At 38.6% G+C, this 14,417-nt stretch overlaps 1 protein-coding gene across 13 annotated transcripts in view; it reads right to left on the bottom strand.

Moving 5' to 3' along the window:
• Positions 1-648: 648 nt before the first annotated feature.
• Mef2 (myocyte enhancer factor 2) overlaps positions 649-14,417 on the bottom strand; it is a 778,785-nt gene continuing 765,016 nt past the window's right edge. For all 13 annotated transcript variants that reach the window (XM_067145247.2, XM_067145245.2, XM_067145246.2 and 10 more), the window contains 2 exons: positions 12,224-12,432; positions 649-3,593 (listed from right to left, as the gene is read on the bottom strand). In XM_067145247.2, coding sequence (XP_067001348.1) covers positions 3,475-3,593; positions 12,224-12,432 — 328 coding nt within the window. In that variant the 3' untranslated portion in view covers positions 649-3,474. The remainder of the gene's footprint in view (positions 3,594-12,223; positions 12,433-14,417) is intronic.

Here is a 14,417-nt window from a genome sequence, read left to right on the forward strand (position 1 = left end):
TAGCTACAGTATTTGTTTTTTACTCACACATAATAAATCGTACTTTTATCATCTCAAATGGGCTCATGCTGTTCCAGGTCTATCTATAGAACCTTTCACTCGCGATCTGAGACAGCACATTCCTGGTAAATTCCACTACAACCAAGTGAAGGTTACCAAACAAACTTCCCTTTAGATAACTGCACAAGCACTATGAAATGCTGTTTAGAACAATATATAGTCACATGTTAAATACTAACATAAATATAACTAAAAGTATGCTCTTATTTTATAATTTGGCCAAAATATGACCTAACGCTAAAATATGACTAAATATGCATTTATATGACCAATAAAAACTGGTTTACAAATGTTGGAAACATCTTAAATTAATCATAGAAAAAGAAGATAGGATAAAAACTTGACAGGTAATAAAAATCTGAGCCCTAGTCATGACAAGCTATTATTTTGCTGAGCTGCCCCTTAAACAATAGCTATCATATCACAAAGGCTGCAAAGTCATTAAGTACAAGCTGCAAAAAACAAATTTCTTTAATAAAGTAATATAGAATTTATTTAAGCTGTACATTTTGTGATAATAGAGGAGAATGGATCACAGAATTTTGGTAGGAAAAGATCAAAGTAACAAATAACATGAAAATTTGCAAGTTCTGACATCCAAATCTTTATTTGCATCACTTCCGGCAGGCAGATTCCGTCGAGTACATGAGAAACAACACCCCACACCAACATGGCTGCCATACATGGTCATTATATAAGAGGATGGGATAGCACGGCCAAACAGAATGGGGTTCAAACATTACAAGCAAGTGGGGAAACAATTTTGACTACAGTATACTTGTATTCATTTTTAACATAATATTGCACTTTTTTTTTTAGCAGGTATAAAACCAATCAATGATTACACAACAACCTTTAGAATTACTCTGGGTTTTAAGATCAGATAACTAAGTACATGGTTTCTTTTCAACAACATGAGTATTTAAAATCAGACATGCCTGCAAGTCTAAGGGCAGGACAGCTGTCAGTGGCTCCCTACCGATGGAAGACAAAAGCAACACTTCTACAAGCGGAGTGGTTTGTTACAGACGGCAAAATAGATCTATCTTTACAAACGGTGCACCCCTGCACTTTCTATATATATATATATAAATATCTCACTTTGGATTGATCTAATTTTTAACATTCTCACTAACGCTGTTTAGTACTTGTGCTTTATAGAAAAATCTGTGAAATTTTGATTGCTTTTCGCCGTGTATAAGTTTTTAAAGTCAAGGTGGAACGAGGAAAGTGAAGGCACAGAGTGTAAGAGAAAAGGGGGCAACAAGAACATTGGGGCTGCAAGTAGAAATGTGGCCAACATCACAGAACCACCCCCCTCCCCCTTCCCTAGCATAATCTAACATATACACAAACACTAAACAACTCGAGGAGTTACTCCTCTCATATATAAAAAAACTGATATAGTTTAATTGTACCTTTGTGGATATGTGGGTAATAGAAGTTTGGCATTGCAGGACTTTTGTTAATAGACAATAATCTAATTAACAGTTTACACACCATTAATACAGCAATAATAATATATAATATATCAATTAATAATATAACAATTAACCATTATAGTTTAAAAATTCAATTTTTTAACATTTTCATTTCACCATGTATATAATATTTGCAGCCCCAAAGACGAAGGTATTGTGCAAAATTGACATGTTCGGTCGGTCTGAATCCAGGTGTACAAGCACACACGTTTAGGCACTCGCAGTAAGGCATTCCTACCGTGGAGATATGAAGGACATGATCTGGACAGCTTGCCAGCCTGGTCCACTGGCTGTGTATGTGTGTGTGAGTGTGTGTGTGTATGTATGTATGTATGTGTTAGTGTATGTTGCCCACGAAAGGTGCACGCAGTAGATAAAATATAGTAGTAGTTCCAACTACAGTATAAATCTCTTTAGAAGGCTAACAGTGAACACGGTGGTTATTCTATGTACATCCAACTGCTTCTTCCAGGTCAACACGGGTACGGACAAAACAAACTGGAAGAATCAATCGGGTTTCTCGGGTAATTTTTTGTTCTAGAATAATTACAAGATTGTGCCATTCCATTCATTTTAGAAACTGTGAAAAGCTAACATTTCTTTCTTTCTTCCTTTCTTCCATCTCCTATTACTCTTCCCTAAAATTAACCAAGATATTTATATTTCCATTCTCTCTGTCTCTCACTGAGAGATGTCATTGTGATGTGGCAAAGTGGGAGAGAAAAATTACGTATGTCTTTATCGGTAACACAAGACTTAGTTCGCAATCTTGTAAAATTATGCCTACAAAGATCAAGCACCAAATTTAGCAAATGGCAACATAAAACTTAATATGTACAACACAGTACACTTAAAACATATTGCAGTTATTTGAAATTAATAACATTTCAGAAAATATATATATATATAATTATACTGTACAGAATTATATATATACCTTTCTATATATATATGTATATATATTGTTAAAAAAAAAAACACGGCACTGTAATTTCTCAGTTGACAACACTTGACTATACAAGAGCTGCTCCATCAGATGGGGGCAGAGGGGCACAAGAAACAAAGCACAACTACAGGGGAATGTTCGCACTCTCTCTTTAGCAAAATAGAAGTTCATCTGGGGGCTACATAGTAGTCACGTTACGTCACGCAGCACTGCACACAACAAACGAGTACAAAAACAGTCTTCTCCCGCCGTGGTTCCTCATTAAAAAGTTTTCAAAATGTCCAGCTTTGTGTAAAACAACGATATATCTCAACTCATTTGGACTTTTACCTCTTCGAGGTGGGCCCAAACTGCGGCGATAAGGGGAAGCGGAGTGATAGACCCCACAGGCACAAGTGACGGACCAACACCTTCAAATACATTTCTTTTCTTTAAAAACCATTAAGTACACATATGTTGGTTACTATGAGTTACTATTTACCAATGAATGCATTGTTGAGACTTCTTCTGGATAGATAACAGAAAACATTTAGAAATTTTTCAACAGTTTTGGGTTCCCTGAAGTTCATCCTGCACTGAAAAATGTCTAAAAACTAGTTTCCTCTTCATGCTGTATCTGAAGGTGAAAAATACACAGAAGCTTGGTGAACATATATTCTTCCTCATCCCTAGGAAGGTTACCCTCTTTTCCTTTTTTCTCATTTTGAGAAAAAAGCATCAGCAATCAACCAATGGACAAACTTCTCACTAGCACTGTGCCTACTGCAGAGTTCCCATATCACCATTAAACTTTGTGGAGTGCCGAAACCTAGCAGGCACTGCAGCCACTGACTTGATCGCAAGATCGCTTCACAACAAACTTCCCAGTCGTAGAGAACACTCAGTCTGTTATGAGTTTGCTATGGCTCATCAGCACGAAGCTTGACGACAGTGGATGGCACGTTACGACAATTCATGCGGCCTGCATAGGTCAGCACTCTCGCACCACTATGTGGCCCAACCTTCACTTATACGCGGCCGCTTCTGGAGAGGCCCACTGTCGTAGTCTGATCCACTACTGTGTCGAGGATCACCAGGTGATGACAAGTTGGTAGGTGTTACACTCCCTGCAACAGACAGAAACACTTGTGTTCAACATGGCCACGCAGTGAATACGTACACAAGTTCCAGAAAAAATTAAATCTGAATCCTAAATGAATTTCACAATGTCAGAAGATTAGTTTGTCTCAAATACGTTCCCTCATTAAAAATGCTAGAATTTAAACTGGTCATTTTAATCAGTCCAACATGTTTCTATCAAGATAGCGATTTTTATAATGAGTCTAAATCTTAATCTTCAGTACTTGTACTTAATTTATTTTTACTAATCTGGCCCAAGGTGGGCTTGCCAATGAAAGAAAGAATAAAAATATTTTTATATTTTCAACCTATCATATGAAATTTTGGTGTTGATTCTAGTTGGCTCGATAGCTGTATAAATGGTTTCTCAATACAGCTACTGTAATGTGCAAATAAGCATGACATGAAAAATATCATACCAGAAGTTAAATACTTTCTCTGTTTGCTTTTAATGTTTATTGCCAGAACATTCAGAGGAATTAAATTCATGTAAAGAAGTACAGTATCCAGCAAAACAAACCATACAGAGATTACAAACATTCTCTGGACATCAAGATATATCGTCATAATATGCAAGGTGAAAATTTAATATGTATCTAACTGCGTCAGTACAGCATGTGTTCAAATTGTGCACTCTCGCATCTTCTACACTGTTAATAACGGTCCTGTAGATTGCAAGAAATCAGCTTCATTTTCTGTATCAAATACTATTTACAAAGACTTAATAACAATAAAAAATCTTCCACCTTTTTGATACTTATATTTGCATTTTGGCAAATCAATTAATCATACACAGTACATGTTTCGTTCTTTTTTAGAACATCTTCAGCTGTTTACATTGCTTAGGTGATTCACTAAGTTTATCTTTTTAAGAACATTCTAATCAGGTACCTTATTTCTTCTTAAATACTATGTAAATTTAAAATAAATTAAATAAAATTAATTAAAAACAATGATGGATGGTTGAATGGGGTAGTGAAAGGAGAGGAAGATGGATCTACTTATAGTTAGCCTATTTTAAAAAATTATTTCTATTCATTGGAACAGATGTTGTAAAAATGTTACTACACAAGACAGAAGGCTGCTTCAGCCGTAGCTCCTCCAAGGTCACAGTAGGAGTGCATTTTGACAACAACAAGATTATGGCGAAGCTCCTTTATTAATAGCAAAACAGCAGTCAGCTTCAAGGTTCCTGGACTAGCCGAATTCAAGAGACATTTTGTCAATTTGAAACAAATAGCAGCCATCTTGCAGGGAGTAAATGAAGCGAATACATAGCAACATTCAGAACAGTGACAAATTGAAAGTCATATTTTCAAAAACTTTTTATTAGAAGACAAGCAGAAATTTTAATGATAAAAGTGCTGGAAACATTTTTACAACATCTGTTCAAATGAATGGAAATAAATTTTTTAAAATAGGCTAACTATAAGTAGATCCATCTTCCTCTCATTTCACTATCCCATTCAACCATCCATCATTGTTTTTAATTCATTTTATTTAATTTATTTTAAATTTACATAGTATTTAAGAAGAAATAAGGTACCTGATTAGAATGTTCTTTAAAAGATAAACTTAGTGAATCACCTAAGCAATGTAAACAGCTGAAGATGTTCTAAAAAAGAACGAAACATGTACTGTGTATGATTAATTGATTTGCCAAAATGCAAATATAAGTATCAAAAAGGTGGAAGATTTTTTACTGTTATTAAGTCTTTGTCCTGTAGATTCTCAAACATGTCGAACAAAGGTTGCCGCAAGGACACACAAAAATTACTATTTTATGATTCAATATAAATCTTCCAAATTTGTTTCTGCTTTACACAGTGTCATAATTATTAAATCACCATGTTAGATAGCAGACAAAATGTGTTACATTCACTTCAGCAAGTTCTGATTTTTAAACCTAAGATGTTGAGACACAGCAAAACCTGAAATATGACTCCCACTTCATTAGCTGCAAAGCTTTTGCTTTAGAACCTTTTCTAGGTTCAATAAATTTGATCCTGTTAAAGGACAGGGCAGGCAAAAGCTTGTACATTCTTCGAAACAGTTAGAAATTAGGGAAAAAAAATTACCTCAAAGGGAGCATGCACTGAATAAATAAAACATTCTAGAGCTCTCCTATGTTTACATAGTGTGCTGGTGTTAATAGTTTCCTTGGGCACTGAACAGAAGCGGCACAAAGAGGATAATGATACAGTAGAACCTTGACAATTCAAAATCAGTTAATTGAAAATGCCGCCTAATTCGAAGAATATCTCGTACCCGGAAACATGAGGTACAGTTTTGCATGTTATTAAAATTGTTTAATTCGAAACATGGATAATTTGTAATTCGAAGAACAACATCGGTCCCAGTACTGAAATTCAGATTTTTAATTCAAAATTGTCCTTCATTTTGTTAAAAATAATATTTTACAACGTAATTTGAATAAAAAATTATCCGCGTCACGATAGAACGTCTTCCGGAACATGCAAGGGTATCTTTCCGAACTTTGACTTTGGCTAGCCTATAGCGTGCTTCAGAGTTGCGAAGTTCTAGTGAAATCATAGTTCTTTTGTATTCTTGTAGTTACTCATTTTACTTTTAAGTTTTAGTGTGCAGTTATAAACTTCAAAGTTATTATAAATTTTTAATACTGTGTTTTAGTTTATTGTTACAGTATTTTAATTTAGGGCACATGTGTTCCTTTTTTGTGTTGCGAGATGGCTAAGCGTCAGTATTCGTTCAAAACACTGAGCAAGAAAATGAAAATTATAAGGAATGTCGACAAAGCACAAAAAATAGAAAACTGAAATAGCTAAAGACTTTGGAATTCCTGTGTCCAAACTTTCAACTTTTTTAAAAATCATGAGAGCATAGAAACTCAAGAAATGCAGGGTGTAAATACAGCAAAGTGAATGCGCATTCAAGGAGCTAAATACTCTGATTTGGAAGTGGAATTGATAGAGTGGATTTGGCATGTTTGAGCGAATAATATCCCTGTTGATGGCGAGATTATTAAAGGGGAGTCGAATGAACGGACGTTAAAGATTGGCCTTGAGTTACAGTGTTCAAATGGGCGGCTTCAGCGTTTTAAGGAACGGCACAATATCACGGGGCAGGCAGTGTGCGGAGAAGCAGAATCGGGGAATACTAGCGATGCAGACAGTTGGCGAGAAAGCGTAGCTCACATAATCAATTTGTATGCACCGAACAATATCTTCGATGCCGATGAGACTGCATTGTTTTTTAATGCAAAGCCAAAATGGACTTATGGTTTTAAAGGAGAGAAGTGCCATGGCGGGAAATCTTATAAGGATAGGGTCAACAGTCCTTCTGTGTTGCAATGGGGACGGAAGCGAGCGACTTTCTCCCCTCGTCATAGGTAAGTTCAAGAAGCCACGATCTTTTAAGGACATCAGGCACTTTACGTGCAAATGCAAGTCGCCTAAAAATTCCTGGATGACAGGCAAAATTTTTGAGGAGTGGCTGGAATGCCTTGAGCGCAAAATGGCATGGCAGAACAGAAAAATACTTCTTTTGTTGGATCAGTGAGCTGACACAAACATAATTTAATTTTAAAACGTGGGTCTTCTTTTTCTGCTGGCCAACACTATGAGCTACTTGCAGCCCCTAGATCAAGGTATAATTTCATCTTTGAAACATGCCTACAGAAAGTGACTGGTGTGTTACTTTCTCCGTGAAGCTGCTAGAAATATTACGGCGGGAGAAATACGCAAGTAGAATGCAACTGATGCAATGCGGAGTGTGACAGTTGCCTGGGATGCTATTCCTTCATCGACAATCAAGAACGGCTCCATCAAATGGGGTTTTCGTTTGTTAAATGAAGTAGGAGACGACACTGAAGATGAATTGGAGGAGTTATGGCAAAAGTCTAATGTTGACACTACTTCAGAAGAGCGAGATCCCGCCATGATGATCAGCTGTGATCATGTGACGCCAGAGGGAGATGCAACTACAGCTGACGTTGAATACGACGAAGATCCGGCGTAAGCGGCAATTATTCCGTCAAAAATTTATATACTTGCCGCTCTAGCCATGTTGGATTCTGTGATAAGTGCAAGTGATGCTGACGACACTACAATTAAGGCTATGGCCCATATGGAGCAATTCGTAGTCAGTGTTAAAAAAAGATGAAGCAATCTCTCATACATTCTTTCTTTATAGGCAATAAGTCTAAAGTATGAAAAAAAAAAAAAAAAAAAAAGAAAAAAAAATGAAAAAAAACCTACTGGACCATTAAACATTTGCAAACTTTTCAGGTAGGTTATAACCTATTTGCTTAAATTGCATCGTGCGTATGCAGTAGATTACTCTTTGTCTTTGAGTCATGTTTTATTTTTCCCGGGTGTGAGGTTCGGTTTGACAGTGTATGGCGTTATCCAAGAGCATTATTTCAATAAATGCACCTTGTTGGATACATTTTGGAAATATATTTTTTTCCACGGCATTTGAAAGGTTTAACTGTGAATCAAGGTGATTGCATGCATTAAAGGATCTTAGAATATTTTGTGATGCAGCAAGGCGGCGGTTAATTCGAAATCCCGCAATTCGAAGCCTGATTTTAGCGTCCCAACGACTTCGAATTAACAAGGTTTTACTGTATTTGGTTGTTATTCTACTGGCTACTGGTTTAAAATCGCACGAACACATCGAAGGTTTTCGGCAATGGGAGGATGGGAAAGGGTTGTTATTCCAGAAGGCTGAACGTCTCTGATGATTGCGATTATTTATAGGAAAAATACGAGATAATCATCCTTTCATAACCGTAATTTCTAATTCAGGCATCAGCAAAGTAAGAGAATAGCACTGAGGGAGTGCAATGAAAGACTCCAGAGGCCTTGCAAAAACCTTGAGAAGAGAGCAAGATCTGACAAAGGAATATTGGAGTGTGAAGACAGTGGCTGTGGCCTTAATTAAGGATTTGCATGATGTGAAAATGGGGAAACCATGGAAAACTGTCTCATGGCTACTGAGAGATGCCCTCGGACAAGATGGCGATGTAAAGGCTTTAATCCCCCAAACTACACTGGAGATTCGAGGCATGGATGGCGTCACTACCGCTGCAGACGTGGAAGGAGACATCGTTATTATTAGCAAACCATATCAAGAGAGGGACCATCCAGGGTGGTTTGTGAATAATCTTGGAACAGTTGCAATTTGGATACCAGATCTAGGAAAATTTTCAGTAACAGAGCACGGATGTGAAGATGGTTTTGTTTGGGTACAGATTGAGGGAATCACTATTGTAAGCTGTTATTTTACGCCAAATGCATCTGTTCTCAACTTTCAGATGCAACTTGATGGCCTTGAGGATGCATTACGCAGAATGGAAAACAGACTAGTGGTCGCTGTGATTTTAATGCTCAAGCGCTGGGATGGGGCATGCCACAAACAGACTCAAGAGAACGACGTATAATGGAGATGGCAGTCAGAAGGGGTTTGTTGGTCATCAACATTGGAAATGTGCCAACATTTCGATGGCCGGGATGTCAGGGAACAATACTGGATGTAACCTTCTCAATAAAGGATACTGTGCCTAAGATTACTGAATGGCAAATGATTGAGAACTATATGGATAGTGAAAACTAATATATCGTCTTTCGACTGTTCCAGGAAGCTCCTCAAGTAAGAAATATCTTGTGCAGGCCAGCACGGTGGAACATAGCCGGTATCGACAAGGAAAAGTTTCTACCTGTAACACAGAATGGAATGGAGAACATAACAGAAAAATGTTTTGGCTGTAGAGGGAAAGAAGCAGCTGGTGTATGTGTTGAACTCAGCATGCAGCTAATCCAGCAAGCATGCAATGTCTCAATGTCCCGAAAGAGACCACGAACTAGCAAGCACCCAGCGTATTGGTGGACCGAAGACATTGCTGAACTGAGAAGGAATTGTCTGCAACTTCGACGCAGGGCTCAGAGGATGACAAGCAGTCCAGAGAATACCTCAGTCTCAGCGGAGTAAAAAGTCAGCGAAGAAGGAACTCAGCAACACAATTAGAAAGAGTAAATCCGATAAATGGTGGGCACTGGCTAAGGAGGTACAAGATGATGCATGGGGACTAGGTTACAAGATTGTAATGAAGAAACTTGGGATATTTTCAGCTCCGAGCATGGATCCAAACCATTAAAGAAATTGTGGATAAACTATTCCCCGACCATCCAGAGAGGATTAACTGTGACGATGAAAAAGAACTGGATGATATACCCCTCTTCACAGTAGAAGATTTGAATATAGCTATTAGTTCTCTTAGAAACAAGAAGACCGTGCGGTTAAGAGCGCGCAGCTGTGAGCTCGCATCCGGGAGATAGTGGATTCGAACTCCACTGTCAGCAGCCCTGAAGATGGTTTGCCGTGGTTTCCCATTTACACACCAGGCAAATGCTGGGGCTGTACCTTAATTACGGCCACGGCTGCTTCCTTCCCATTCCTAGGGCTTTCCTGTCCCATCATCGCCATAAGACTTATCTGTGTCGGTGAGACGTAAAACAAATAGTCCCAAAAAAAAACCAAGAAGACTCCAGGACCAGATGGTATACCTGCAGAAGTACTAAAGATAATATCTGAACTTTGTCCAGAACTGTTGCTGAATGTATACAATCACTACCTGCAAGCAGGTGTTTTTAGTCCCAGATGGAAAATGGCCCAATTGGTTTTGATCAGCAAAGGAAAACCTGGTGGTTATAGACCTTTATGTATATTGGACACAGCTGGAAAAGGCCTGGAGAAACTTCAGCAGCCCAGAATACTCTCAGCAGTTCAGCTAGCAGGGGATTTATCTGCTCGCCAGCATGGATTTCAGAGAGGGCACTCGACGATGGATGCAGTGTGGGAGGTGGTGAATAAAGCAGAAAGAACACAAACGGGCAATCATCATTCCCGTAAATTGACACTTCTTGTGACCCTGGATGTGAGGAATGCTTTCAACTCGGCAAGATGGAGCGACATGTTGGAAGCTCTTGAAGAAACTTTCAAGCTACCACAGTATCTTATGCACATAATGAGTGACTACTTCAAGGATCACATTCTGCTGTATGATACGGAAGACGGACAAAGGACAAAATGAATGACGGCTGATGCAGCACAGGGATCAATCCTTGGCCCAGAACTTTGGAACATCATGTATGATGGATTGTTACATTTGGAGGTGCCAGAGGATCTGAAGCTTGTGGGCTACACTGATAATGTGGCTGCCTTGATAGTGGCTCATAATGTTGAGATGGCTCAAATCAAAATGAACCAGGTGATACTGCGCATAAAAGAATGGATGATTAGCCACAGGCTAACACAAGCAGAACACAAAACAGAGAAAATTCTTCTGACGAGGAAAAGGATCAAGACTCTTGTGCCAATGACTGTTGGAGAGTTAGTGATTGAAACATCTATGAGCACAAAATATCTAGGAGTGACACTAGACTCCAAACTCACATTTTGGAATCATATTCAGAGAGCAACAGATAAGGCACTAAAATACATGACTGCACTTAGTAGACTGATCGGAAATATTAAAGGTCCAAACTCCAGTAAACGACGCTTTCTCATGTCGACGGTTCAGTTAGTGTTCCTGTATGGCTCTGAAATCTGGGCTAAATCCTTGAGATTTGCTTCATATCAGAGAAGGATAGCTGCTGTACAACGGAGAGCAGCTTTACGTATTGCATGTGCATACCGCAAGGTTTCTGAATCTGCAATCCCCACGGTGCCAGCAACAACCCCAATAGATCTACTTGCACTGGAGCGACAAGAAATCTGGCATACCCAAGGAGAACTGGGAAAGCAATGTGCAAAGAAACATGCCTTCAGTGAATGGATGAGGCGATGGCAAATCAGATGGGGAAGTGACCCTCGGGGTACATGGACCAAGCGACTGACACCATGCTTGGATATCTGGGTTGAAAAGGTTCATCGTGAAGTCAACTATTACCTCACACAGCTTCTAACAGGACATGGATATTTCTGTAAATTCATGCATAGAGTGTGCGGAGCGAGTGATGCAGCATGCATATACTGTGACGACATCGATGATGTATTTGACACCTTCTTTGTATGCGGCCACTGGATGATAAAGAGAAGATGTGTGGAAACTGAATTGGGAGAAATGATACCAGATATTATTTCTGTGATGCTACAAATCCAGGAATCCTGGGATCACGTGGCAGTGTATGTGAACGATGTCCTTCGTCAGAAGAAGAGGGATTTTGAAGCGTACGAATGCCAGTCAAGGAGAAATGAAGAAAGAAGTCCGAAAGACAGTAAGCACAACATCACCCTGAAGTAATGCGAGAGCAGTTCCGGGGTGATGATACACATCGTGGGAAAAGGGTGTGTGGTTTTTAGTGGGCAAGAATCCCAGACACTTGTGGAGTGCGGACCCTTCCCAAGTGTCTTTTGAAGATTTTCCAGTCCCTCGTAAAAAAAAAAAATTAAATTTAAATTATTATTACTGGGATGGGTTATTTCATATACTCCAAATAACAGAAATAGCATTCCATAAGAATGTCTGCCAGTCAAAACACATGCATCACAATTATAAACATATGTTAGTTCTTGGTACACTGTTCAACATACAAATAAATTTATTTCATAATAGTATACCTACAGAACATACCTGGAGTAGGCGTGAGGTGACCCGTCGAGTTCGGCCGTGGCAGACTGTGTCCGTGGCTATGACCCTGTACATGACTCAGCGGATGACCCAGTGTGTTAGGATGATTCCCGTCACGAGGCGGTGATATAGGTTCGCTTTTTATCTTCACAGGCAATGGCGACGTTGAAGGAGGTGGCGTACTGCTCGACACTGCTAGGTGTGGCAGACCGCTATAATGTATATAATAAAAATATTAACAACTCAGAAACTTGTACTTCCAAATATAACAAGTCAGCTGCTTCTGCATCAAGTACTAAGCAGAAGGGATTTTAAGAAAGTAAAAAGTAATGATGTCCAATATTATCTGATTAGTAGCTGTGACAGCTTAGTAGTTTAGCTCCTAGACTTTAAAATGGCTTGAGCAGTTACATATACTAAGGCCATTCATTAAGTAATGCACATCTCTTATCGTTGTGAAATGAGATGTTGGAGAGAATTTTATATATAACTACTACAAACTTTCCTTGATTTTTTAAAGAGGCAAAGGCAAACATTCACAGGCACTTAAAAGACGTCTATGGAGATCAGGCAGTGGATAGGAGTAGCCAGCCACTAGGTAAGTAGAGTATCAGCGTCAGAATGAGGTAAAGCGAGACTGTCAACGTTCAGGTTGGCCACATAAAGCTCTGACACCGGCGACTACTCAACGCAAAGACAGGCTTATTCAGGGTGACAGGTCAATAACAAACAAATTGGCTACTCAACCTGACATTTCTCAGGTTAGTGCCAACACACGTTATCCACCGCTTAGACTATTCAAAGGTTTGTTCCGAGTGGGTCCCTAGGTTTCTAAGTAATGAAAAGGAACAAAAGAGGACCATTTGTGCAGAGTTGCTTTTAACATTATGAGGCTGATGATGATTTCTTATCCAAAATCATCACCGGATGTGGAATATGGATTCATCGTTTTGACCCTGAGACCAAACGATGGTCTATAGAGTGGCAGCATACGAATTCTCTTCATAAGGAAAAGTTCAAGTCAGAACCCTTATCTGGCAAGGTTATGGCCCAGTTTTCTGGGATTCTGATTGACATTGCCTGCTGGTCACACAATAAGATCAGAAGTTTACATGGAGAATGTGAAGTTCTTTTTAATGAAGAGATGATTTCTGCATGTTTGTCACCATAAAGATGTCAACAACATCCTCCTTCAATATAACAATGCAAGGCCATGAAGCTATTTCAAAACTTGGGTGGACTGTTCTTCCTCATCAACCCTATAACCCAGATCATGCACCATCTAACTTTTATTTGTTTGGTTCCCTTAGCAATTCACCGTAGGAGGTGATACAACACCAATGAGGGGTCATAAGTAAGTTCTGGACATAGCTCAGAAGGAAACCCCAGCTGAATGGTTCCACAGCTGTATACACACTCTTACATCTTGGTGGAGGAAAGTCATAGATTCGGAGACTGTGAAGAGGTATTTGTAGTTAATGAATAAGAAAATAACCTAGTATATTCCCTGTTGCAAATATACAAATCTACAATGACAAAAAAAGTGATGTGCATTACTTATTAAACCATATTTGTTGTATCTCTCTCTCATTGCAGAACACCGAACAGATTCTACTAGTTGGAATGTTAGGTACCGTACAATGCACGATTCCACATTAGTCTGTATTACTGTCTGATAACTGCTGCTGAAAATGATAGGTAAGTACTGCCAATGGACAAATCAAAGCTCTACATAGTGTCTTCAGTATTTCCAAACTTGTTTGAATGTAGAGAGCTTCACTACTAATTTTCACTTCCAATATCAACTTTGTAGGTGATATCAAATCCTACAGTACAAAAATGTATTCTATGACCTCTGATGACAAGAATCTAGATGTGCATAGCTGACACAATGAATCACTATGCAGGCCCCAGAATCAACACATAATTCACACTCCATAACAAGCTACTTAATATACTGTGCATAAAAAATATAATACAGTATTACATAAATACTAAAATATATTTTAAGGGTTATAAGCAAATGTGCACTAAAAATAGAAAAGTGTTTATAATGATTCATTTAAAAATTGGTATAGCTACATTTATTGTTTTAAACCAATACATGTGACCTGTTGCATGGAAAGGGACAAGCTGAAGAAAGTGTTTTAAAATCTTGTTGTGATATAGCCTATTTTGGGGGCATTAGTGCATATTG

Source organism: Anabrus simplex, chromosome 4 (assembly GCF_040414725.1).
Source record: "Anabrus simplex isolate iqAnaSimp1 chromosome 4, ASM4041472v1, whole genome shotgun sequence".
Classification (NCBI taxonomy): Eukaryota; Metazoa; Arthropoda; class Insecta; order Orthoptera; family Tettigoniidae; genus Anabrus; species Anabrus simplex.